Source organism: Giraffa tippelskirchi, chromosome 9 (genome assembly GCF_054371585.1).
Source record: "Giraffa tippelskirchi isolate mGirTip1 chromosome 9, T2T-mGirTip1v1.2.pri, whole genome shotgun sequence".
Lineage (NCBI taxonomy): Eukaryota > Metazoa > Chordata > Mammalia > Artiodactyla > Giraffidae > Giraffa > Giraffa tippelskirchi.
This window is the reverse complement of record NC_137283.1, coordinates 13,590,137-13,617,253: the sequence shown is the minus strand read 5'-3', so window position 1 is coordinate 13,617,253 and position 27,117 is coordinate 13,590,137. Positions and strand designations below refer to the sequence as shown.

Here is a 27,117-nt window from a genome sequence, read left to right as displayed (position 1 = left end):
GGTTATTTTGTAAGATGCCCCTCAAATTTGCTTGAATTTTTCATGGTTAGATTAGTGTTGTGCATTTTTCACAAGTGTACCCCAGAAGTGAGGATGTGCCTTCCTTGATGCATGGTATTAGGGTGTATATGACATCAGTATGTCTGACTCCTGGTGCTGTGAAATGTGCTCCCTGGGGAAGGTGGTCTCTGCCGGGATGCCCCACTGTAAACATCTCGTGGACAGGTCCTTTGATACAGATGTTCTGTTTGTCATCATTTGTTGCTGGGGCCATGTTTTAAAACTGCCATAAAGTTTAAATTTATCATCAGATCTAACATAAAAATGTAATCTTTTCAGGTTCTGTCACTATATTGTCATAGATCTGTGGCTGTTGGCAGGCTGGCAGACCACTCTTTGAGGAGTGACGTTCAAGCCTGCACTCCTTCACCAGTTCCTTTTTCCCGTTACTGGCAGATTGGAGTTTGAATAACAAATCCAACTGTGTCCTCCTTTGGCTTAAAACCCATTGGAGGCTTCCCATCTTTCAGGGCGAAAGCCACACTTGCGAGCCTGACAGTTACATAGTTTCTTTACTAATTAGCCTTCTCTGATTCTCTTCACCACCATCTCCAGGTAGGCACAGCTGTCTCCGCACACTGTAACTGGCCAATCCCCTGTCTCTCAAGGCTCATGAGCACCTCCTTTCAGTCGTCTGGGCTACTCACTAAGTTCTCCCCATGTCTAGGCACCTATACCCTGTGCATATATCTCTGATGGAAGTTGAGTTTTATTTTCTTGTTTGCTTATGTATCTGTCAAGCCATTTAAAATGTCTTCATTGAGATATAGTTGATTTACAATGTTGTGTAGCAGGTGTACAGCAAAGTGACTCAGTTTTACATATACATACAGTCACTCTTTTTAAGATTCTGTTCCCACATAGTTCAGTACAGAGTACTGAGTATAGTTCCCTGTGCCATACAGTAGATCTTTATTATCTGTTTTATATATAGTTGTGTGTATATGTCAATCCCAATTCCCAATTTATCCCTCCCATTCCCCCGTTAACCGTAACATTGTTTTCTACACATGTAACTCAATTTCTGTTTTGTAAATAAGTTCATTTGTACCATTCTTGTAGATTTGACATGTAAGTGCTATTATACGATACCTGTTTGTCAGATATTTGTCAAGCCATTTGACTCGACTGAGCTTGAAGGCAGTGATTTTGAGCTGTAAGATTAGCTCGTCACAAGGGTTCAAAAGTGTTAGTCATAACCTGACATAGTATGCAGGAAGAAGAAATGTCTCCAGTACTAAGTAAGATGTTTATGACTAGACAGATTCCAGAATTGCAGAGACCGCGGAGAAGCCTCTGGGGAGGACGTTGTTCCTGAAGGACAGGATTGACTGATGAGGACGGTGGCTCTAGGCTCGTGGCCCTTCTTCGTGTGTGCTGTCTCCACCCTAGGAGCAGATTAAAGACCTCGAGTGAGGAAGCAAACTCAGGACGGTGTGACTCGATGGATAGACCCCATGTGTCTGTAGACATGCTGTATCACTTTTGGAGGCCACTTTTCTTACCTGTACAACTGAGCAAAAAGCAGGTGGAGATCCTCTGCCTGCTTTTTTCTTAAAAAAAAAAAAAAAAAAGCTTTTTTTAAAAAAAGAAAAAAGCTTTTTTTTTTTTTTTTAAAAGTTAATAATAGTTTGAAATTCAACTCAACCTACTGCTATATCTCTCTGAACAGAGCTAGAGTGATCTCTCTGTACCAATTTTCCCTACCTAAGTTGCACCTAGTCTTTTGTATCTAAATATTGCTAGTTTATATTTAGCCCTATTTTCAAAGTATATGAAGATTAATTGTGCCAGAAAATAGAGAAAACCAAGGTCACCTTGACTCCATAGGTCACTCGATAACTTTACCTCAAAAGCCATTGTTTTTTCTTAGATCAAAAGTGTTGACCTATTATTTAAAGTGTAGTTTAAATAATAATGAATCCTTTTGGTTATCATTTACCATGGTTTGTGATAAAATTTTCTTGTAAATTTGTGCTTATGGCTTCCATAGTTAAATCTCAACCAAGTATTTATCAGAATTTAAATATATGGTATTTTAAATGAGTTCTCAAACATCAGTAAATACTTTAAAATTTTTATCAATACATAATTTATCAATTAATAAAATAATTCATTAATTAAAATTTTAAAAAACTTCCCAACATCAATGGCAACGTTTGCTTTAAGAACAGGAGGGAGTTAGAATTCCAAATCAGATATCCTAAAGATTTTCACAAGTTCATTTAAAATTTTCTAATGCTAACAGTACCTGTTTTGTTAATAACATGAACCACAGATAAACAAAAATCCCAGTGAATCTCCTGAAACAAACTTTGTAAGGAAAATTCTGCATCACACACTCATATCATTAATTACACCATAAAGGGAAAAAAGAACCCCTCCCCCAACACCCCCCCCAAAAAACCCAATGTAAAGTAGTCCCAGGAATGGAATTTAGAAATGGCAGTATATTCAACTTAATCATCTGGAATTACTTAAACACAGTGTGCTCAGATGGCTAACATAAAGGAAGAAAAGTTTACCGCAGTTAATAACTTCACAATCCTTTGAAGATGTGGGATAATTTCAAAAAGATCTCTACTTTGTTTTTGGTTTAGAAAGTTCAGATAAATCTTTCCCTTCCTGTCCTTCAGGCTGTCCATAAGCCATAGCATTTTCATTCTTTTCAATTTTAGGAAATAACAGACTCATGTAGTAAAATGATACTGGTCATTTAAATCATGGGGGCCAGCCACAACAGAGCCCCCAGATAAGGTTGCCTTTTGCATCATGATTTTCCAAAGTCTAATATAATGATTTAAGACTTTCTGCCTGAATAGTTCCCTGAGAAGCAGCCACGTTCATGTTGTTCAGAGGTAAGCCTCGTCCTCCCTGGTCTACAGAGGCCCAAGCCCCGGAGCTGCTCCCCAGAATACCAAGTCAGAGGAAGAGCACTCCATTATTCAGAGCACATTAAGTGTTTGGTCATTTGAGAACGGAGCTACTAATTGGACCTGTGGTGATATGAAAGGAGATGCGTTAAGTAAGCAGACCCAGTTTTTAAAATCAAAATTTAAGAACATATTAAAAACTAAGGTCTCTGAAGCAGCCTGGAATCTGTGGATTTCAGATGTTTTTTATACAATTCAAAATAAAACAAACTGTATTTTAGGTCACTACCCGGTACACATATAAGTGAAATAAAAATGCCACAGAAACAATAGTATGTGTGACACCTTCAGATATCTATTTTATTAATTTAAATTTAAGAAAATGCTAGTCAGTACTCATCGCCCACTTATCAGTCACTTCCCACAGTCTGGAAAACTGATGCATTTTAGATAGTTGTGTTTGTAGCCATCCCTGTCCCATATCTGTTTTAGCATTCTTTTGGGATTACATGTGAGGTTAGTTCATGGGTCACAGAAAATGTCATAGAAGAAAATGTTTTTTTCACTAAAAGTGTATTTTTTTTTTTAACCTTGAGTTCACTTTTAATTTTCCAAGCATGGCTCTAAATGATGTGTTAGTCAGATCAAAGAACAAAATTGTTCTGGTTGATTGTGTTCAGAAGAACATAAGGATCGAACTGTTAGAACTTAAAAGAGTCTTAAGAGGTAGTGTAGGTCAGCCTGCTTGTCATGCAGAGACCTGGAGAAGAACTAGTTGAAATTTTTAAGATTGAATTAAGGTCATTTATGTAGTCATATGATGCTAGTGGTAAAGAACCTGCCTGCTAATGCAGGAGACACAGAGACAGGAGGAGTTTGATCCTTGGGTCGGGAAGATCCCCAGGAGGAGAGTGTGGCAACCCGCTCCAGTATTCTTGCTTGGTGAATACCATGGACACAGGAGCCTGGAGGGCTACATAGGGTCCATAGGGTCGCAAAGAGTCAGACACGACTGAAGCCAACTTAGCATGCACACATGTTGGTAATAGAATGTGTTTTAAAATACCATCATAAAAAGTGTGGCATTGTGAGTGTCTGCTTCTGGATCTGAATGTTGGAGTAGGCTGTGATACAGGGAGCTGTCACTCCTTGGTACCACTGAGGAAGCAGTGGTGCCTGTGTCCCTGTGATGTTCTTGACTTTTGGTTGCTAGGGCAACCAAACTCAGAGATGTTTGTGCTTGGCTCTTTCAGGCCTGGGCCTGATAAGAGTATATATCACGAAAATTTTAGAAGACCAATTTAGGAAATGAGTGGTTAACATCTAGGAAACGAAGAGGAATAAGGATGTGTTGACCTAAAGTTGCATTTGGTCCTGAGTTTGTGAATTTCCTGTCCTACCCATTCATGGTATAAGGAGCTCCATCTTCATACCTGAGCCTGCAGTTGCCCAGGAAAGTGAGAGAATATCAATATATTTAATACTTATAGTCAAAACTTTTCCCCTCTGATCTATCGAGACTATAGAAAATGATCACGTTTATTTTTGCTAGATACTGAGCTAGGGCATTCTAAGTGCATCTGTCTTTGGGGATTCACTCTGTAGCTCACTTTTCCTTAACAGATATTTGTAAAACATTGTGATCTTTTTTTTGCTAGTCTCATAGGCTTTTCTTTTATCAATGTAGTATTATAGACAAACAAGCTCCAAGGAGGCCAGATGATAAATTTCCTTTCTATCCACCTGACGTCCTCTGTGAAATAGACAAACAGCCCATATCTACAACGAAAGGAATATGCTTGTCTTAAGCACTGTGGTTTATCCTACAAAGTAAATTCTAGTCAAGTTAAGGAATTTGATTTTCTTTTTAAACTGAAGGAGGATCAGCAAATTATAGTTTGTGGGCCTAATATGGGAAACTACTTGTTTTTGTAAATAAAATTTTATTGGAACACAGCCATGCTTATTAATTTATAGATAATTTATACCTACTTTTACACTATTGTGACAGAGGTAATTGTTGCTATAGAGACTGTGTGGCCTGCTAAGCCTAGAATATTTACTATTTGGCCCTTTAGAGAGAAAGTTCTCTGACCCTTGGACTAAAGGAATATTTAGAGATTGAAGTATTGTTCTTAAAAAAACTATCCCCTTTGAATAAAGGCTATTTTCCCTTTAATTGCTTGGAGAAACTCTTCTGTTACAAATAGATGACAACTTATAACTGGGTTTGATGAAAGTGCCTAGAAGCTATTGTGTGATTGGTATCTACTTTTTTTTAAAGTTAAAGATCATTAAAAATCATTGTACATTAAATCGTTAATGCTGAGAAGATAACTAATGAGGCATATATGAAAGATTGCAGTGTGGCAAGCTTATAATTTAACTACATGAAGGATAGGTTACATATTTCAGCTGGCATTGCCTATTTTGATAGTCTTTATAATAATTGTGAATTTTTAATACATTTTTTACATTTATATGTATCTGTTTGAGGTTTTGCCTGCTGCAGATCAATGAGGCAAAGCTAATAGTCATTCGCAAAGAAGCCTCACATTTCTTGTATTTAGATGTAATTCAGTGTATTAAAATGAGCATTTAATCATACTGTTCCTCAGTCACAGAATTTCAGCAGTAAAACATGGGGCTGCAGTGCTCCATGTCAGGACAGCAGCTTAAATAATTTTAAAAATTATTATTAATAAATTATCTTTGTATTTTTTTAACAGACTTGTAGAAGACAGCAAACTGATCCCACGCGTTTTTGAAGTAATTCTGGTAAGAAAAGAAATGTGTGTCTGAAATTCAAGTGAAAAATTGAAACGTTTTTCAAGTTTTGGCCTGTTGTTTGGTTGGGTGGCCTGCACAGCAGGGTTGTGTGTCCATGGTGTCACTTCACCTTATTGGGCCTCAGTTTCCTTGTCTGAGCTTTTGTCTAGCTCTGAGATTGTACAGGGATATTATTTAATGATCTGCAATCTTTCTGGAAATCCTTTACATTTTATTTCTATTAAGTTAAAAATTACGTTATCTACTATAGAAAGATATATATAGAAGTATGCTGGGAAAGATTGAAGGCATGGAGGAGAAGGGGATGACAGAGGATGAGATGGTTGGATAGCATCACTGACTCGATGGACACGAGTTTGAGCAAGCTCCAAGCAATGGTGAAGAACAGGGGAGCCTGGCGTGCTGCAGTCCATTGGGTTGCAAAGAGTCGAACATGGCTTAGCAACTGAACAACAACAAAATATACAAAGAATACTGTGTCTGAGGTTGGTTTGTGGATGAAAGGGCAGAATGATGATTGCTGTGCTTCAGTCTGCATGTTCTCATGTTCAGCGTGAACCTCTCTGACTTTGTGATCACTGAGTCAGGTCAACAGTTTGATGCCTGTGGGCAGGAAGTTGTCTTCTTCAGAATGTAGAGTAGCTTAGCTTCTGTACACCATTTTTTTTTTCCTATTCATAGAACGCAGCTTGATTCAAAACCGCCAGTTAAAGAAAACCTTTCCTCTCTGGTTACTCTGTGTAGAGAATAAAACGGGATGTAGGGTTGGCTTTTCTCACGTCTGCTAAATCTCTATTTATACTAAACATAAATCTGAAAATTACGCTGAAAACCGAGTTGGTACTTACAGCAAGGGAGTGCCCTTAGACAAAGAAATGTTCTCTTATACCTAGGTGAGTTGTCCCCTTTTACCAAAAACTTTCCCTCCGTGGCTAACTGTCAGCGCAAGCGACAAAGGAGGGGACCCATCCCTAGTCAGATCAGTGGAACCTGACTTGGTCATCCATAGAGCAATAGCTTGTACCATCAGATAACCCTACACATGGAAAATTAGCTCTCTTTAATCATCTTAAAATATTAATCTACATGTTACTTGTGCTCTGATAGGGCTGTATGGTGAAAACATTATTTTTCTTGGCCACAGATTGCCCTTGGAGGAGAGCTGTGGGGTTTGCTGAGCTATTTGAGTTAGGTTGGGGAGTAGACGTGGGCATGGGTGGGCATGCTCAAGTGACACCAAGATGACCCAGAGCTGCCGTCCTAAGAGGACTGAACCACTTCCAGTGGTCAAAGGGGATTTTAGGGGAAGTGTCAGGAGAAGATAGTGGCAACCTCCTTCCAAATGTCCCATGCACTCACTGCCGCACTCAGTGCCCCTGACCCTGTAGCAAGCCACCACTGACCCACACCTCTCTCTGCCGGAGACTCCTGGACACTCACAGACAAGTCTGGGTCAGTCTCTTGTGGGTATGCAAATGAGATGCAAAGCAGCATGCAGATGAGGGCAGTGTTTTTTGGCATTCCGCTTGGGTCCTAAGCCCAGCAGAGCCACGCTCCCAGTCCTCTGGCCCTGCTTCGTGATGGGGCCTGAGAGCTGCGCCCAGAGGGGCAGATCTGGGCCATGGGAGCTACAGTTATACAAGACAGTTCGCCAGCTGGGTCAGGCACTGAGAGGGCGCCAAGGGTTGCTGGGAAAGAAGGGGCAGTGAAGGAGGTCCAGGGCGGGGGCAGGCCCAGGGCGTCCTCCCCTCCGCTCCATCCCTGCATGGGCCTCTGTCCTCATTACAGCCAGCAGGGAAGGGATCAGTGCGATGGCTCCCCTACATTCCCCGGTTTTGTCTGCAAGGGAAACAGACTGGCTCGGTGGCCCTCCTCTATCTCCTGGTCTCAGCAGAGCCCAAGAACATAGAGGAACCCTGAGAATCTACCCCCAGTCCGCAGGCATTGCTCTAGCACCCACTTGTTTTGCTTCCAGCAGAGCAACCTCTGGGCATTCAGGAGAAGAAATAGAGAAAACAGAGAAACAGGAGGTGACGCACCATGGCAATTACCAGCTGTGTACTGGGGGTTGTTAAGCTCCGCCCGGCGATATATGCATCTCCCACCTTCCGCAGGACATACATCGCTTGCTAATTTGTTGTGGAGTCGGATTTGTGTTTGGAGGGCCATGGGTGCTGTAAACTGCTGGGTTCAGCCACATGGTTGGGCAGGGGGCAGGAGCCAAAGCTGTCCACTCTCAGCCACATCTGGCTTGTGCTTGAAAAGAGACTTGGTGTTCAGACACAGAGAGCTGGAGCTTGGCCATACCTGAAACTCTCGGATGTTACTTACCCCCTTGCTGTGCCCAGGAGGCTCCTGACCTGCTAAGATCACTACGGCTCCTTGTGACTGATAGAAGGTTCTCATCCCAGCCTTTGGCAGTCATCTCAAGGTCCGAAATCCCACATGTGGAAAATTCTCCCTTGTGGCTTACCAACCCCTGCCCGCCTCCCCTCAATAACGTGCTGAATCTTTGCATCACAGGCAACTAGCAAGGCTTCATATTGTGCAAATGTTTAATTGATCGGTGCCACCATTTAAACCCTTGTCGTTGGGTTGTAGCTGTCACAGGGAGTGGGTGGAGGTTACACACACTCTCCAGGTCAGGATTCCAGCTGGTTGCATGTAGTGTGACTTCAGAGGCATTTCTAGGTGAGACTCTTCCTCCAAATGGAACAGGTCCATGCTCAAGTTTCTCGTCGGCTCTTCCTTTTTAAAAAATATATTTTAAATGTATTTAAAAGTGTATTTTAAAAAAAATGTGAAGAAAAAACAGTTGGAAATCACTTTTTTGGGACAGGACTTTTGATGTCCTTGAAGAATGTTCTCGAATCCTTATTCTATTTTCGTCTTTCTTGAGTTGAATAATCTGAACTTTTTTCTCTGTATGCATACATTTTTAATCAGTGAAGTGTCTTTTTTAGCAGTTATCCTGTGAACTACTGCCTTGTCCTTTCTAAATTTTTGTCACTGAGCTAGACAGAGTGTTTTATTGATTCTGTGCTGTACATTTTTGTTTTTAATTTTAACATTTCTGAAACTGGACTGTGGTGCCCAAACCAGTGACATTTAACAGTTGCCTTCGGCCAGGTGACCTGGTTGTCATTGCCTTAACTGATACATGTCAGTTTTCCTTTTCTTTTTATTTTATTAGTGCCCAAGAATAATATGTTATAGAAACATATGTCTAAGTTTAAACGAACTCTTTCAATAAAAATAAAATGAAAATTCTAAGTAAGAAATGAAAATTCATAGTAAGAAACTATGCCATAGTTTAATTGGCAGCATTTTTCTTCTTGATAAAATAATGGTGTATCTTAGAACTGATGGATTCCTAGATTCAAGGAAACACAGTGTATACTTTAGTTAGGTTTGGTTTCTAAGTTCAAGGGCCTAGGTGGTGTCTGGTGTATATATAACAGCTTCTCATGGTGGTTTGATCAGAACAAGACGTAATGAGTAGATTGTACTGAGACCCCCTTGGCTACTGCTTGTGTCTCTGGCCCCTCATTAAAAAACAAAGCAGCATGTGACCTGTTCAGCTGGTGGTCCACCGTGATCTCTTGATGATTGTTTTCTTTACTCTCAGCCCATAACTGTTTTCCATCTTTGGTTTGATGTACCTAAAGCCAGATAATGGAATTTATAACTTCCTTCTTGTCTTGAGTTTCCCATATGATGTGCACTTTTACCCACGATGAAGACATCTTGTCTGAGATGTTTTCCTTTAAGAAAGCAAAACTGTCTCATCTGGCGGGCAGGGACTGTAGTCAGTGTCTGTGTCTTTCCTGCAGGCCTAGAAGAAGGTGAAGATGAAGGGGGCAGGATTCTGCGTCTGTTGTCCTGTTTGGTAGGAGCTTTACTGAGAGAGAAAGAGAGTACTGTGATTTCCAGGGGAGGGAGTGATGGGCTCTGCTCCGTGTAGGGAGAGGAGTCTCACAGAAGTAACCTTTTAACAGGGGGTTGTCGTGAGGAGAGGGTCCTTGCAGCTAGGGTATGGTGAGTACTTAAATGTGCCTGCACCAGTGCCATGGAGAGATGGTAGGAAGTGAGTACTTTGGGACCAGATCCTGCAGGTCTTTATACTGTGATTGTTCCTTATTTGTTGGCTTTGCAAATAATTTATACTCTTCAAAGTCAGGATCCTCTAAACCAAGTAGTGGTTACCAGTGCAGAGAGGGAAGGAAGGAGAGGGCAGTATAGGAATGGAGAACTAAGAGTACAATTATGTATAAAATAAGTTACAAGGCTGTATTGTACGTGGGGAAATAGCCAGTATTTTATAATAGCTATTAATGTAGTGTAACCTTTAAAAGATGTGAATCAATATATTCTGCACCTGTAACATATACTATTGTCCATAAACTATACTTCCACTTAAAAATTAAAAAGTCAGGATCCTCTACTTAAAAAAGATCTTTTTGAGCCCCTTTGCAGCCAGGGCAGCATGAAGTGAGGAGGTAGACTGCCTGGCCAAGGGGTTGTGCTGGGGGGAGAACCAGGCTTAGGGTCATGAGCTTACACTGGAAACTTGAAACAGGTTGAAAGCTGGATTTTGGGAGCTGCCGGCAATTTCCATCAGCGAGGCTTTTGAGATCAGCCAGAGGAACTCTGGGAAGGAAGCTTAAAAGACAGAGCTGGTCCCAGAGGTCTGATCTAAGGGCCTGGGAGTTCTAGCGTCACAGTCAGGCCAGAGAGCAGGCAGGATATTTTTAATCCTGGATTCGACCTGCAAGTGTCCCCACTCTTGGCAGGCCAAGTGGTGGATAGAGCCACATAGCTGATGGCTTACAAAAAGGAGCTGCCATAGCAGCTGGGCGCTGCTTCCCTGGCAGAGCCCACCTGGGTGAGACACTGCATTTTCCCTGACAGCACAAGGCCAGTGCTGGACAGAGCAGAGGCTCAGGCAGCCTGCCCTGAATTAAGCCAAACAGACTCCCATACACAGGCTGCAGGGTCTGTGACGCTTAGGCAGTCTGGATCTGCTTAATAAACGGGGACTGCTGGAGAGTCAACCACAGGAGGCCCTGATGGCTTGGGTTTTGAGTGTCGAGTTGCTGGATGAGCTGGATGGAAAGCCTTCTCCCTTTCTCCTGCTTTCCTCTTCTTTCCTCATTGGCAAGTGTTCCAAAGAGTAAACGTTGTGTTTAAATGAGTCTTAAATATGAATTTGGATGGATCAGCCTTTGCATTTTGCTATAACTCTGGCCTCTCTTCGTTTTGTTTCAGTGTTTTATCTTTTGGCCTACTTCTGTAAATCATTTTAATGCCAAGTAATATGGGCAACCTGTATTTTATTGGAAAAAATCTATATTCATAGCATATTTTCCAATATGTGCCAAAATATCACTGTCACGATATTTTATGTGTCTATTCCAGAGCAAACAATTAAAGAGCAATTTCATTGGCAAATGTTAACAATAAAAATGGGCTTAGCAATACACTAGTTTGACAATTATATTGTTTTAGCAGTTCTCAATGATAGCAGTTAAAACAAGCTTGAGTAAATCTGCCAAGTCAGTGGTACCTTTAGGAAAGAATCTCTTTATGGACTTTGGTGCTGCATTGCTTCAGTCCTGTTTAACCCCAGTGGATGTCTGAAAACACAGGGTGCTATCACACCCTGCCTGCGTGTCTCTTCAGTCATGTCCAACTCTTCGTGACCCTATAGACTGTAGCCCACCAGGCTCCTCTATCCATATCATTCCCCAGGCAAGAATACTGGAGTAGGTTGCCATTCCCTTCTCCAGGGGATCTTCCCAACCCAGGGATTGGACCACATCTCTTAAGTCTCCTGCATTGGCAGGCAGGTTCTTTACCACTAGGGCTACCTATAAAGCCCTGTGGACCTTTGGAGCATAAAGGATTTAATCACTGAGATACTAAGGTAGTACACACTGGTAGCCACATCACATGTAAGAAATGTTTCCGATCCCAAGTATTCATCAGACTTTTAAAGTTACTTTGATCTATTCTAGTTGCAGCCCATCTAATGTGAGTTGGTTCTTAGGGTTAAAATGACAAGTTCCTTATAAGCTAAGACTGTTTGTGTTCAATATGCCGTTGATACGCTTCTGCTATGCACTTGAGCATGAATTTCTAAAACAGGAAACATGGTTTGATGCCAATTTCAAAATGCTTGACTTAGGAAAGTACTTTAAAAGTTAGACAAAGAATACTTACTGAATGCAGGGGGTGAATCTGATTCTTCATCCTACATGAATGCCAGTCAGGGATTCTGTGGATTGTAGGATGGACTCATAACCAATTCATGTTGTATATGAAGATGAGTTTATACACCGCTAACATACTGCTGTTAAAGTGTGTACTTAGAAGCATTTTGTTTGGTGGGAATCGGGAAGGAGGTGGATTTGTGCACATCTGTTCTTAGTAGCTTGTGTCATAAAGGTATATTTGCAGTATAACTCTTTCGGGCAGAGGTGCAATGTATTGATACTGGATTGAATGAAGTGAATTTGTTCAAATAGCAACTGAACCAGTGGCTTTGATCTGATCAATACCATGTTACCTAGTTAGCTGAATAAATGGGTTGAAGCTTAGTAAAAGAAACATATCAATAACTTGGGTAAAGCATCATTGGTTTCTGCATAATCAGCCCAATTGGGCTTTGAAAGAATATGGACTTTATTAAGTTAAAAGCTACGAATTATACTCACTGAAAAAAATGCTGAAATAAGGCTTAGGATGTGTTTGGCCAATCTCAGGGCGCATAGAGTGTGTCACATAGGGCTTCTCCCAAGCCAACAGGATCTTGAGTTTTATCATCATCATTCTTGTTTCTTGGGCTTCCCTGGTGTCTCAGACATTAAAGAATCTGCCTGCAATGGAGGAGACCTGGGTTCGATCCCTGAGTTGGGAAGATCACCTGGAAGGAAGGCATGGCCACCCACTCCAGTATTCTTACCTGGAGAATCCCCATGGACAGAGGAGTCTGGCGGGCTACAGTCCATGGGGTCGCAAAGAGTCGGACACAGCTGAGCGACTCAGCACAGCACATTCTTGTTTCTAGTTCTGCTCCAATTCCTGGGCTTCACATTGAGGAAACATACTAACTCTTCCTTCTTTCTTCTCTGCAAGGAGGTGGCCTAGTACAAAGCATAGAAGAAGGTGATACGTACTTACTTCCGTTGAGTGTAAGCTTCTGTGTTTTGTTTTTTTTTAACTCGTAGTTGATTGTAGAATGAGACTTGTGAAGTAAGGGCAAAATTAGGGCGCAGCAAGCAAGTGAAACCTCAATGAGAATAAGTTACAGACAAGTGAAGAGAGGTGTGGTCCAGTAAAGTGTCATGAGAGGGAATCGAGAGGAAACAAACACTGGATTAAATTTTGAAAAGCAAAAGAGTTAGTATAACACTGGAAGAAGAGGCAGAACTCTTGGCTGAAGGTCCGAGAATCTTAGGCACTTAGGTGCGCCTCTCCCCCGCGCTCATCTCACTGTCTGTGCTGCTGCTTAAATTTCTCATGTAGACCTGCGCTTTTCAGCCTGGTAGCCAGCAGCCACATAGAGCACAGCCAGCATGTGAAACACGGCTGGTCTGAACCGAGATGCAGTCTAAGTGTCAAATACATACCAAATTTCCAAGGGAAAAATGAATGTAAAGTACTTGAATAATTTTCTTGTATTGATTACGTGTTTAAGCGGCAGTATCTGGAGTATATTGGGCTAAATGGACTATTATTAAAATTAATTTTGTTTCCCTTTTTTTCAGAATATTAAAAGTATTCAACTTTCAGAATATTAAAAATATGTTGCTTGCATTCTATTTCTGTTGGATTGTGCTGCAGTAGGTGATTTCCTATCTATTTCTTCCATCGCATTGTGAATTTCCCTTCAAGAGGAAGTCACTCTAAACACAACCACGTTTGTCTCCAGCACATTGTCCTCCCTACTTTTTGCTCTTCAGTACATTTATGGGATGGTTAAATAGCATCACTGACTCAGTGGACACGAGTTTGAGCAAACTCTGGGAGATAGTGAAGGACAGGGAAGCCTGGCGTGCTGCAGTCCATGGGGTCACAAAGAGTCAGATAGGGTTTAGTGACTGAACAACAACAACAACATCTTATTTTATTAGTGAAGAAGTGACGGAGGCAAGGTATGGCTGTTCAGTTTAGACCCTTTCCTCCTAGAGTGCAATCACAGTTGACCTTTCTCCCTTGATGGTGAATTGGAGGATGAAACAGTAGGAAGGGCCAACATTCTTCAGTATAGTATATTCACAAAAGGCAGTGTGGTTGTAGCTCCCCTGAATTTTGGCCTTGACTAGTGATATCACTCAGTTTTATTTCTTTCCTAATGCTGCTTTATCTGAGGATGCTCAGCCATTGGCCATTGGTCAACTTTGGGCTCAGGCTTGTGTTAAAATGCCCACTGTGGTCGTCAGGCCTTGCCCATTCTCATAACTCCAAAGTCCCATGTGTTTGGGGCTCTTTGATAGATGGGACCAAGTAGAATAGCTTGTGGTAAATATAAAGAGTTACTGAAAGAGTCAAGTTTAAAAGCGATAATCATTCTTTCTCAATATATGGCCAACGAATGGTACATTTTCTCAAAATTCTTCAGTAATGTAGGACCCCATGAGTTTATTCATGTGCTAAACTACTGAGAATACCAACTTAAGAATGTGGAAATACTTTTTAAGAATGTGGAAATACCACTGAAAAGTTACTAGTTTTGAAGAAAGCAGCAAACATCTATTAGCATTTGCTTTTCATGCTCTTTGCATTTGTTTTCTTGGATGAGTAAGAGAAAGCAGAATTTATGTGCTTATCCAGCACTGCAAAGGGTTTTCAGGCTGAGCCAGGAAATCTGATGCACTAAAATAGTTTACAGATTTATGGGAAAAGGAGAGCTTTTTAAATAGTTATAGCAAGTGAAATTGCATTTTGGATTTATTAGAGGTACCAAATTGGCGGAGGACTGTGATGAGCCAGTGAGGGCAAGTTACTACAAAGGAATTTTTGGTTTATTTTTGCTGACAACAAAAACAGTACATGCTTGTAAAAAGTTCAAACAGTACAGAAATGTCAAAGATAGAATGTGAAAGTCTTCCTAATAGTTTGCTGCATATTTTCTTCATTATTTTCCATGTATGTATTATACCTCTCTTTTCTTTTAAAAAAAATGGGACCTCTCTTTTTTTGTAAAAAAATTTTTTAAAAATAATATTTTCTGTATCTATCTTACATTGTAATGTTCATGGCAGCAGGGTATGTGTGTGCACAGCCATGTGCTGTGCTGTGCTTAATTGCTCAGTTGTATCCGACTCTTTGCGACCCCATGGACTGTACCTGCCAGGCTCCTCTGTCCATGGGGATTCTCCATGCAAGAGTACTGGAGTGGGTTGCCATGTCCTCCTCCAGGGGATCGTCCCAAACCACGGATCGAACCCAGGTTGCATTGGAGGCAAATTGTTTACCGTCTGAGCCACCAGGGAAGCCCATGAATACTGGAGTGGGTAGCCTATCCCTTCGCCAGGGGATCTTCCCGACCCAGCAATCAAACGGGAGTCTCCTGCGTTGCAGGCGCATTCTTTTGCCAGCCGAGCTACCAGGGAAGCCCCATGTACACCTATAGGCATTGTTTATTTCTATTATGTGTTAAATGTATAATTTGATGAGTTCTCACATATGTGTATTCAATCGAGATAATGAACACAACCCTCATCCTCCAAAGTTTCCTTGTGCTTATTTTTAATCTATCCCCTCATCCCCACTCCTGTTACAGTCTGTGTAGATGAGGTTGCATTGCCTAGAATCTTATATAAATGAGTAGTAAGGGGTGGACTCTTCTTTTTTAATGAACCCCTGGCTTCTTTTATTGAACGTACTTTTTCCTAGGGAGAGAGTAGTAGGTCTGATGTGACCCGTGGGGTTTTGTTAGATCCTTGAGAAGGTTGAGAAGTTCCATTTCATGCCTGGTTTCCTGAGATTTCACTGTAGTGGACTGTTCCTCTTCATCTAGTAAAATGATCATGTAATTTTTTATTTTTAAAAAAATTATGGTGAAGTTACTGATTTGTGTGTGTGTGAAACCAGTCTGGCCACCTGGAGTGAAAACCTGTCATGCTCCTTTTTTTTTTAATATGTAACATTGGATTTGATTTAGTAAAAGTTCTAAGTATTTTTGTGACTGTGTCCATGAAGGATGTTGTTCTGTAGTTTTCTTAGAGTCTTTTTCTGATTTTTGTATCAGGGGAATGTCAGCCCCAGGGAATAAGTTGGAATATGTTCCCTTTGCTTTAGTTTTTTGGAAAAAATTTCTTTTAGGGTTGGTATTTATCTTCTCCTTTAAATGTTTAGTAAAAATAACCAGTGAAGCCACTTGGCCTTGAAGTTATCTTTGTGGGAAAGTTGTAAAGTATAAATTTGTTTTTATGAATGGATATATAGTTATTCACTTTATTTCTTCTTGATATCTTCAAGGAATTTGTGTATTTCATTTAAGTTGTCAAATTTATTGGCATGAGGTTGTTGTGATACCACCTTATTATCCTTTTAGTGTCTGAGAATCTATAGTGATGCCTCCCTCTCATTTCTCATACTGCTTATTTGAATAGTAATGAGAAATTGACTATTTGCTGTCTCTTTTTTTCCTCCTCTGATTTAGTTAGAGGTTTACTGCCTTTATTTCCTTTCTGAAAGAAGAACTCGCTTTTGGTTTTATTGATTTTCCCCCTGATTTGTTTTTTCATTAATTTCTGCTCTTTATTATACCCTTCTGTCTATTTTCTTTGGGTTAGCTTTTTGCTTTTATTCTAATTTTTTAAGAAATGCTGAGGTCATGAGTTTATGACTTCTGTCTTACTAATATGATCAGTTAGTACTATAAATCTCCATCTAAGCACTGTCCTAGTTCCATCCTACAAAATTTAGATGTTTCATTTTCATTTGGTTCAACATAATTTGTAATTTCCGTTGTGATTTCTTTTTCGATCCATGGATTATTTAGAAGTCTGTTATTTAGTTTTCCCACATTTGAGGCTCACATGTATATTTTTGTCGATTTCAGTTTAATTACACTGTGGTTAGAGAACATACTTTGTATGTTTTGCATCCTATACAGTTTCTTCAGACTCGTTTTATCACCCAGTCTGTTGGGTAGATGGTGGTCTGTTTTGGTAGATGGTAAATGTCTCCCGTATACTTGTGGAGAAAGGATGACTGCTGCTGTTGGTTGGAATGCCCTGTGCATGTCAATGACGTCAAGGTGGCTGTTAGTGTCTGTTCAAATCTTCTGTGTGTTTACTGGCATTCTGTCAGCTTGTCTGTCCCTTTTGAGAGAGGGGGATGGTGTCTCTGACTATAATTGTGTCTTTGGCTGTTTCTGTTTTGGTTATGCCATTGTTGTTCTCTGCTTTTAGCTCTGTTATCCCGTGTAAAAATTAAACTTGGGATTGTGTGTTATCCTGAGGAGTGGAACTGTTTATCGTAATGAGATTCTCCTCCTTCTCCCTGGTCATATTTTTTGTCCTAAAAGCCACTTTATCTGATGTTAGTATCACCACTGCAGCTTTTTTTGATTAGTGCTAGTAGATAACATATTTTCCCATCACTTAAATTTTAACCTATCTATGTGTTTATATTTAAAAGTGTTTTCCTGACAATAGATGTAGTTGAGTTTTACCTCTTTATTCAGTCTTACATAATTAATCTTCTATCTGAGGTGCTTAGAACATTTTCATTAAATGTAAATATTGATACTAGCATATTTAAATCTGTTGTACCATCTCACTACTGGTTTTATATCACATCTCCTGTTCTTTTTCCTTTAATTCTGTCTTTTCCAGCTGTCTTTCGTATCAGTAGAGTACTTTGCCTTTCAGTGATTGGTATAGGGTTTACAATGTGCATCTCTAATTTATCTCAGTGTGCCCACTGTCATGTAGGTAATTACCCTGATCTGTGATCACCTCCAGATAAACTGCCAGACAGAGCAGCCAAGGGCTCCCTGAGCACAAAGGATCACAGATCAAAAACAAAAACTCACATCACGTGTTTTATTGAAACATTTAAGTATGTACATTGAGAAGCAAGGTATAGGGTAGATTAACACATTTTAATAGGGTGCAAGCCGGGTGAAGGACACTCCATCTGAATCCTGGGTAACAATATGTTAATATCCCCGCACGCTCATGAACCTTCCTCTGAGTTGAGTCTGAGGAGCACGGCCCACCAGTGGAAGCTATCGCACACCAATAGCACATGCTTGGAGAGACCTGTGTAGTTGGCCCTGTCTGTACTTGGTAGTGAACTGGCTCACCATCCATGGGTTTTATTTGTGTTTCTTAAGCAAAGAACACACCGGACCTGAATAGATGTCACTGATGTGTGAGTTAGTTAAAACTTCATGTATACTGAATATTTTTGGTACTTGCTGTTTTAGTATTCAGTTTAATATTTAGTGCACTGTGAATATTTAGGGTCCAGATGTCGTATGTATGTTCAATGACTCATGAACACTAGGTTTCTTCTGGGCCTTTCAGTCAGTTCTGTTCACGTCTAGCACATTTATACTTTCTCTGTCATGTCATATAGGCATCACGCGTTCCAATTTTTCTTCCATCTCAGAATTAAAAGTCCTCCTTGTAATATGGAAGTGTAGTTTACACCACTTCCTATTTCATGTGAGAATCTTTCAGCAGCATACTTCTGTTCTTGGCGATATCTCATCACACACGTCCTGAAATCGAGCTCCTGCCGCCCCCTGTGTGGGCTGACTGCGGCTACTGCCCCGCGCCCTCCTCCCTTTTTCTCCCTGACTCTGCTGTCACCGCGTCACCAGTTCAGGTTACTGAACGGACAGTGCAGAGACCTGCCTTTCTTCTTCTCAGGACCTTTGCTTCTGCGAGTCCGTCTCCCCAGAGTGTTCTTCTCCCATCTCCTTGCGTGACTGAGTGGATCTCATCCTTCAGATTTCAGAGAGGCCTTTCTACCTCGTCCAAACTATGAGAATACGGGCCTGTCTCTCCAGCCTCACCTGCCGTCTGGCACAGAGGACTGTTAAGTGGCCACCCGTTACGTATCGGATAGTTAAGGTGTCATGCATTATTACTTCTAATGTAGTGCTAGATGTAATATGCAGACTTGTGAAAGGACTTACTTAAAAACAAGTCCTTTCACTTTTACAACAAATCATTGGCCACAGGCTTTAGTCTCCGCAAAAATGCCCCAGTCAGTGATGTGTTAACTGTAGTACATTATCAGAAGCAGAAGATCTACATTGGTATACCTTGTCTGCATCATTCAATTTATGTACATTTTGGAGATTTGTTTTATAGCCAGGAATATGGCCTTTTGGTATATGTTCTGTGGATGCTTGAAAGGAATGTGTATTCTGCAGTTATTGGTTGAAGTGTTGTATAAATGTTGATTGAACTCTGTTGGATGATGATGCTCTTTAGTTCTATATTGCTAATTTTCTTTCTAGTTATTTTGTTAGTTGAGGAAAGAGGGGTGTTTAAGTCTTTAATTATAGTTATGAATTTGTTTCTTTGTCTTGTTTCTCAGTTTGTAGTTCCATGTGTTTGTGTATCTAGTCTTGGTTCATACATATTTAGGATTGTTATGTCTTCTTAGTTATTTTAAGTCATTTTATCACTATTTTGTCATTATGTAATATCTATGTTCCTTTTAATTTTCTTTTCTCTAGAGTATATGTTTTCTGATTCTAAAATAGCCACACCTGCTTTGTTTTGACTAATGTTTGAAAAATGTGTCTCTTTGTATCCTTTTAATGTTTGGCCTCCCTTTATCATTATAGTTTATATGAGTTTCTCGTAGGCAGCATGTAGTTGGATCATTTTTATTTCTTAATCCATTCTTCAGATGTGTCTTTTCAGTGGTTCATTTAGACCTTTTATATTTAATGTAATTATTGATATGTTAGATATTAAATTTGCCATATTCTTTTTTATTTTTCCTTTTTTTTCCCCAGTTCTCTGTTTTCTTTTTCCTGTTTTCCTGTGGATTACTTCAATATTTAGTTATCATATCTCCTTAATCTCCTCTAGGTTGTGAAATTTCCCCAGATGTTACATGTTTGAATGACCTTGGTAGTTTTGAATATTACTGGTGTTTTGAGGAATATTATGTAATTTGAATATGTCCCTTTTTTCTCTCATGATGAGCTCGTTATGGGTTTGGAGGAGGAATGCCTCAGAGGTGAAGTACTGTTTTCATCACATCATGTCAAAGGTGTCTGCAGTCAACAAGACCCGTCACTGAGTGTATTAACCTTGATTAAGTGGCTGGCGTTTGTCAGTTTTCTCTGCTCAAAGGTTACTCCCCCCTCCCCCATTTCTATACTTCACTTTAGGAAGCGAGTCATTAGGCAAGTCCGGCACTCAAAGGGTGGGGGTTAAGTTCCAGCTTCTTGAGGACAGAGTATCTACACCAATTATTTGGAGCTCTCTATACAGATTCCGCTCTTTTCCCCATTTAGTTGCTCTTTGACAGCTTTAAAACTTCTCCCCTAGTTACTGACCCTTCAAGGTTTCTTTTCTTCTTTAATTTACATTGGAAATTAGAATTTTTCTAGAATATCTACTCCACTATTAAAGTACATTGTGTAAATATTTATTTTCAGATATGGACATTTACCCTTCTTCCTAATTTGGGGTGTTTGTGACTTCTCTCATTTTGTTTGCATTAAGATAACTGGTGTTTAATGGTTCCCCCCCTCCCCCTCCCCAATCACTAATTAGCTCTTGGATATTTACCAGTTGAACTGATTGTGTTCTATTACATGAATTAAAAAAGTCATTAATTGTTGCTTTTTCTCTTTTCACTAGAATTGTTTTGTTCTTCTCTTGGTCTCTTGATGTAAGTGCTTTTATCCATTTATCAATTTTCCTTCTGAGAAATAACAGGCATCAACCAGAACTACATCCATTTTCCCAGTGTGTGTCAGAGAGAAAGTGGAGAGTATTATCGTGTGGAGGCGTGGACTGTGACCTGTGGTGATATGATTGTGGTTGTTGAGTCAGTCGGTTGTCAGGCACTTCTGGGCACAGGAAAATGAAGCACAGGTCTGGGCCTCAGTGAGCTCACAGGTCACTGTGGAGGCAGACAGAACTCGATAGCTGTAACATGGAACGGTGTAAATTATAACCGAGACCCAGCGGGCCAGCTCCCTGCTGGGGGCGATCAGTGCCCCTGCCAGGAGGGAAGCACACTTGTGCTGAGGAGTGCATTGGACCGTGCTCACCAGCAGAAGCGTGTGCCTGCTCTGCTTCGCTCCCTAGAGGGTGGCTGGCAGGCCTCTCCTTCCTGTGCTCAGATGCCTTGCTGCTCACCTGCCAACATCAGCTGCCAGTGGGTCCTCGTCTCTCTTCCCAGCTGTTACCTGAGATACCTTTGTCCCAGGTGCTCTAGCACCCGGTCCTCCTTAATAACATGTGTCAACGTTTGCAGTTTTATGGTTGCTTTGGGTGATTAGTTGATGAAAAAAGTCTACTGCTAGATTACTGACTTTGTGAAGTAGGAGCAACGTTATATTTGTTTGCCATTGTTTCCCTGCCCTTGGATCGCTGACTGGCACATAGTAGGTGCTCAGAGAGTGAGTGAGTAAGGGGATGAGTGGCTGTGTAAGGGGTGGTGGTGGAGGATAAGGGAAGGTATGTGGGGTCCACACTGTGAAGGGTTTTATGTCCCTGCTGAGGAGTTCAGACCCTGCTTCCTGTCCTCTGTGAGCCTTGGAAGAATGTTAACCAAGGATTTGACATGGTCAGCTTTACGTTAGAAAGATCTACCTGGGAACCATTTGTGTGGAAAGCACATTTTCAAACATGTGCTTGTTGTTTGAAACAAGCAATATTAAGTAGATACTTTTTATTTTTGTAAGTAGTAACCAGTAGTTATTATTCACTGACATTCCCATTTTAAAAATGCCTTCTCTGAGCAAGCTTTTTATGTGTTAATGAAGATTCTCTCCTATGCTGTGCTTAGGATGGTGTTGAGAGAGTTTGCACTTATAGTGGGCAAGATATTGCCTCCACCCACTGAGATGTCCACGTTCTAATTCCTGAAACCTGTGCACATGCAGTGGGAGTCTAAGGTTGTAGATGGAATTAAAATTGACGTTTTCCTGGCTTATCCAAGTGGGTCCAGTGTAATCACAGGTTTCTTATCTGTGCAAGGAGGAGGCAGAAGGAGTTTTCAGAGTAACCTGACGACCTGGGTAGCTCCTGCTGGCTTTGACAGCAGAACGTGGGGGCCCCAGGCCAAGGGATGCTGCAGCCTCCCAAAACTGGAAAACTGGCTTCCAGGAAGAAATGGAGCTCTGCTGACATCTTGATTGTCAATTCAGGGAGACCTGCCTTGGAGTTCCGACCTCCAGAACTGTAAAATAACACTTCTGTGTTAACCTACTAAGTGTGTGGTCCTACTAAGGGAATACCGCTCACCATATTTTATAGTAAGCCTGCCAGGTAAATGGTCATGAGGAACACCACAGAGCAGCGTTGGTAGAAGCAGCAGCTGAGACGGACTTGGGAATCTGCCTGGATCTTTCCGTGTTTGTGTATTTGGTAGGTGATGCAAATATCCACAGATATTTGATGTTTTCTTAGATTAAAATTCACATTATGATTCTTAAACTAAATCGGTGGCAGCAGAAACCATGCTCTTGTTATCCTGACGGCTGGCGCTCATGACTCACGTGTTAGTACTCCAGCCATTTCTAGGTTTCGTCGTAAAGATGATTCATTTTGCTCTCCACGACAGGCTTCTGTTTGAAATACATTACTCATGTGCTCCAGGAGATTGATCACATATGTCTCTCTCCCCCTGTCTGGTCTCCTCAGATGCTCTGTATCTGTTGAATCACTAGGATTTTCTTTTACTTCACTATAAAATGTGTTATAGCTTTCCATAGCTCCTGTTGAGCTACAATTAATATTTTAGAGGGTTTAGTGTAGAAAGTGTGCGGTGCTGTAAAACTGCTTAGGTAGATGGTGGGGCTTGCAGCTGAAGCGAAGCCAGGCCTTTCTCCCTGTAATGGAGGCAGCTCAGGGCGGGAGTGAGGTCACCTGGGACCAGGGTGAATCTTGGTTGGTTTTGCATATTGAGGATTCCTGTCATGTTCAGTGGGTCCACTCAGCCCTCAGGGGCCTTGGGACTCTTAAGGTGCATTAACTTGAGTTCTCTGGGGAGTCAGGGATTGCCAGTAATGAAAACCATGCATAGAAATGAGTTTTTTTTTTTTTTTTTAAAGAAGTTGTCTTTATTTTTTTAATCTAGGGGACTACATTTCAAGAGGCATGTTTTTGTTTTTCCCTTTTTGCCACTCACTACATTATGAATTGTAGCCCTTACCTCTGCAGAGAGCCTCTGCCCCCCTCCCCACAAATCTCTTCAGTTTGTGTTTTGGGGAGTGTGTTTCTTTTTCTGGCCCCTTTCCGGTGGTGGTCTGGTGATCTAGGGAAGGTCACCAGAGCAGAATGTTTGCCTACGGGTGGTGCTGTCTTCTTGCCTGCCCAGAAGCCTGCCCCTCCGAACCTCAGTGTCCGTGGCCTGGGCAGTGAACCCAGAGGCCCTGCACTGAGTTCATTGGTGGGCGTCCCCAGGATTGTCTGTACGGGAGACTGGACTGTCTGTCCAAAGAAGCCAGCCTGGGGCACGCTATGGAAGGAGGGGCAGGGAAAGAGAATTAAGTCTAGAAAACTACATTTTTCTTAAGCTATAGAAGATAGATGTACAGTTTGCCATGTTGACTGGTGCAAAGCCCTGCAGGTTTTGATCCTAAAGAAGAAAAGCCCCCCCTCTCCGTGGTCCACATGGAGAAAAGAAGCCTTGAACCCTGTTGAGCTGCCGCCAAGAATCCTTCAGGAAGGTCCAGCTGCAGAAGGAGAGTGAGGTCTTGGGTTGTCGATGGATGGTGCGTGGGGACGTTAGTCCCTTAAGGCTTTTCCATGGTGCCCTACCACCGGGTGGGGGTGGACAGCAGAGCCTCTGGGTGGGGCATCCCTTCCCAGTCACCTCTGTGCTGCCTGAGAACAGCTGCGCTCAGTGGGTTTCACTCCCAAATCCTAATGGAGCAGTCTGGTATTAAGCCTGCCCACCAACCCCAGGGGCTGTGAGGAGGACTCGGGGGTGCTGCTGCCTCTATCTTGAGGTGGAGTTCAGGGGTGCTACTAGTAAGATGCAGGACAGGCCCCACAACAAAGGGCTCCTTGGCAGCAAATGTCAGTAGTGCCCATGCTGAGAAAGCTTGCCCCGGGATCTAGCTCACTTACTTTCTTGCTCTGGCTACCGCTGTCACTGTTGTTGGTGACTTTGGTTTCCATGTGGCTAGCCATTTAGTGCCTCGGCCGTCTTAGTTCTAACATTCTGCCCATCCCTTCCGCTACCTCATGCACCCAGCCTGTGGGCACCTGGTCCCCTTAGCTTCAGGCTTCTTTTGGGTTATGCCAGTAGTCGGTGCTGGCCTGATCAGGGTGAAGGGGACCGAAGGAGAACAAGATCAAGCACTTCCTTTCCTCATTGCCTCCCGCCTTAATGACTGTCCTGGCAGTGGCTGAATTCCATTATAACTTCAGTTCCTGTCTGGGGTCCCCTCCTCTGTGACTCCAGCTCCTCTTGGGCTGTGGCAACACAGTCCTTTCCCTTGTCACTTGGGGCCTAAGGGTGGTCTCTGCTGGCCCCTGGGTGCCTCACCGCCCTGCTGGCTGTCTCCAGCTTGCCTGCACACCTGGGAAGAGTCCCTTCACTCTGGGTTCTCTGCTGAGTCCTTTTGAGTGTGCCCCTGTCATCTGACCTGGTCAGTGTATGACGCCTCATCCGATAGCACTCTCAGTATCTGCTGCAGACTTCCAGATCTTATGTCCAACTTTCATCTGTCTTTGGAGTCAGAGTCTAGTGTTCAACTCCACAGTGGAAATCTCCATGTAAGTGCCTTAGAATCTCAGACTTCATGTAGCCACAGAGGTCTTTGGATTCTGTGCCCACTGCCCTTCCTTACCCATACCCAAACTCTTGCTTCTGTAGTTTTCTCCATCTCTGTACAGTTTACCTCTCTTCATCCATATACGACAATCCCAGATTGTATTTTATTTTATTCTTCTCCCAAACTTATCTCCATTTGCCTACTTTTTCCATCTCTGTTACCACCGCTGTATCCAAGTCACTGTCCTAGCTTACCTGGATGGCCACAGTGTATCCTGACTTATTTCTCTGCTTCAGCGTTTTCTTTTTCTTACCATCTGTGCTCCAAAGAGCAGCCGGCTTTTACCTTCCTAAGATGAAAATGATATATATCCCTCTCCAGTTTAAAACCTACCAGGACGTCACATCTAACTGGAAATAAAACCAGACCTCTTTATTCAGCCTCACCAAGACCACATCATCTCTTCCTTGCACCTCTCGCCACCCACCCCATCATCTACTTCAACCACGGTGCTTGTCTTGTTTCTACATTTTCAAGCTAATATCCACGTGGGACCATTTCCCTGAAATGCTTTCCCTTCACCTTGATATGGCTGGTAAACCCACACATCATTCAAGTTTAAATCTAATTTTGTGGGAGGTTCTTCTTCCTGCCGACCTGGTATTTACTTAAGTCACTGTCTCTCCGATCACACGATTTTAGTTCTTAATACAGCCCTTAACGCTTTTTGAAATATTTCTTAGTTCTTTATCAGTTTTGTGTCTTCACTCAGTAACATTTAAGCTCCATGAGAGTAGGTACACTCTCTCATCTTCAGCACTTGAAACCCCAGCACCTGGAAGAATGGGTGACATTACTAGAAATTTTATTTATTTTTATATTGATAGCCTATTCATGGCCTTTGCCCATTTTTGGATATACATACTTATCATTTTCTTAGTGATTTATAAGAGCTCTTTATATGTTAATTACATTAATTTTTGTCACATATGACCTAAATATTTGCTTAGTTTGTCATTTGATTTTCAGTTGTATTTGTTGATTTTTAGACAGACATTTTAAATAATTTTGAAGTCATATCTGTATATTTTAAGAGTTTGATTTTGATTTTAGACTTTAAAATACTTTCTCCACTTCTGATTTGAAAAACATTTCTCTCTCTTTCTTATGGTCGTGATTTTATTTTTTAACATTAGACTTTTGAATCTACTTAAAATTCACTTAGGAGTGTGATTTGAAATAAAGATCTAAAATTGTTTTTCTCCAACATTGAATGATTTAACACATACTTAGGATGTTTGGTATACACAAGGTACTTTATGCATGTTGACTTCTAATCGTCGTAAGAACTTTATGAAGCAGCTTTCCTCCTCCCCTCTCCCTGACTATAGCAATGAAGAATGAGGAGGCACAGAGAGGTTAAGTACTTGCCCAGGATCACAGGCTGGTAAGACTTGGTTCCCTCTTGCTCCAGAGTCTGTGCTGTTCACCATTAGTCTGCTGTCTCTGTTACTATTAATATTCATTTGTGCCCTGTTTTGTAAGTAGCCCATCCATCTCCATGGTTTGGAAGAAGCCACTTTTAACACGATGTGAAGAGAGATGCATATTCAGGTCTCTTCCCAAACTTTCTCGCCCACTTAAATTTATTTAACCTCTATTGTAGTGAAAGTTCCACACTTAAAAATTTAGAGTTTCACTTCATCTTTTCCTCATTCTTCCTCTTCAGATGTTTTAGTACTGTTATATATTTTTACTAAAACTCAACTTTATAGAAAAGTAAAAACCCGGACGTTCTCTGTTAAGATTGTTTAAGTTCCGTAAATTCTGGCTTTCTTAGGAAGAACAATGAATAGACTTTTAGTGGCATATGAGGAGTTACTTTCTCACACTATGATGACTCAACTCTGCAGCCAGCGTAGGTCAGGGCTTCCCTGGACATGAGATTATAGTATGAATGTGGTTAGCACAAGGCTGAGGACAGAACAGATGCTCAATAATTATGTTATGAATGTAGAAATGAGGATAATGCGTCAGTCTCTGCCTTCTTTTTCTAATTTTCACTTGTATCCTTTTTGTCAGCCTTACGTGTTTAATGAGTAATAATGGTTTTGCTCAAATGAGATGAGGCATTGAAATCTGTGCTGTTGTGCCAGTTCCTGTTGGGGAGAGAAAAAGGCCACATTTCCAGGATTACCCTTTCCCCCTCCATGGTTGTTATTATCACCACTAGAATGTATTAAGAGAGGCACCAAGATGTCTGGTTTCTCTGCAGGAACTTTTCAGAGATTTCCTTTTCAGAAAACGTTCCTCATTAGAGCCTAGGCAGTTGGGGTCTACAAGAAAAAGTTCAGTAACACAAGCCTGTTGTTTCTTCTAAGGGATTGTTATGTGACTCATTGTCTCTGAGAGAAATAGAAGCATCCATTATATGAGACGCTAGTCAGT

The 27,117-nt window shown here is 41.4% G+C and overlaps 1 protein-coding gene across 40 annotated transcripts in view; it reads left to right on the top strand.

Annotated features, from left to right (window-relative positions):
* Positions 1-27,117, top strand: part of ULK4 (unc-51 like kinase 4) — a 477,098-nt gene that overhangs the window by 203,322 nt on the left and 246,659 nt on the right. For 39 of the 40 annotated variants that reach the window (XM_081527570.1, XM_081527572.1, XM_081527573.1 and 36 more), the window contains one exon: positions 5,663-5,711. The exons of the other annotated variant lie outside the window; for it this stretch is intronic. In XM_081527570.1, the coding sequence (XP_081383696.1) occupies positions 5,663-5,711 (49 nt within the window). The remainder of the gene's footprint in view (positions 1-5,662; positions 5,712-27,117) is intronic. 40 annotated transcript variants of the gene reach the window in all.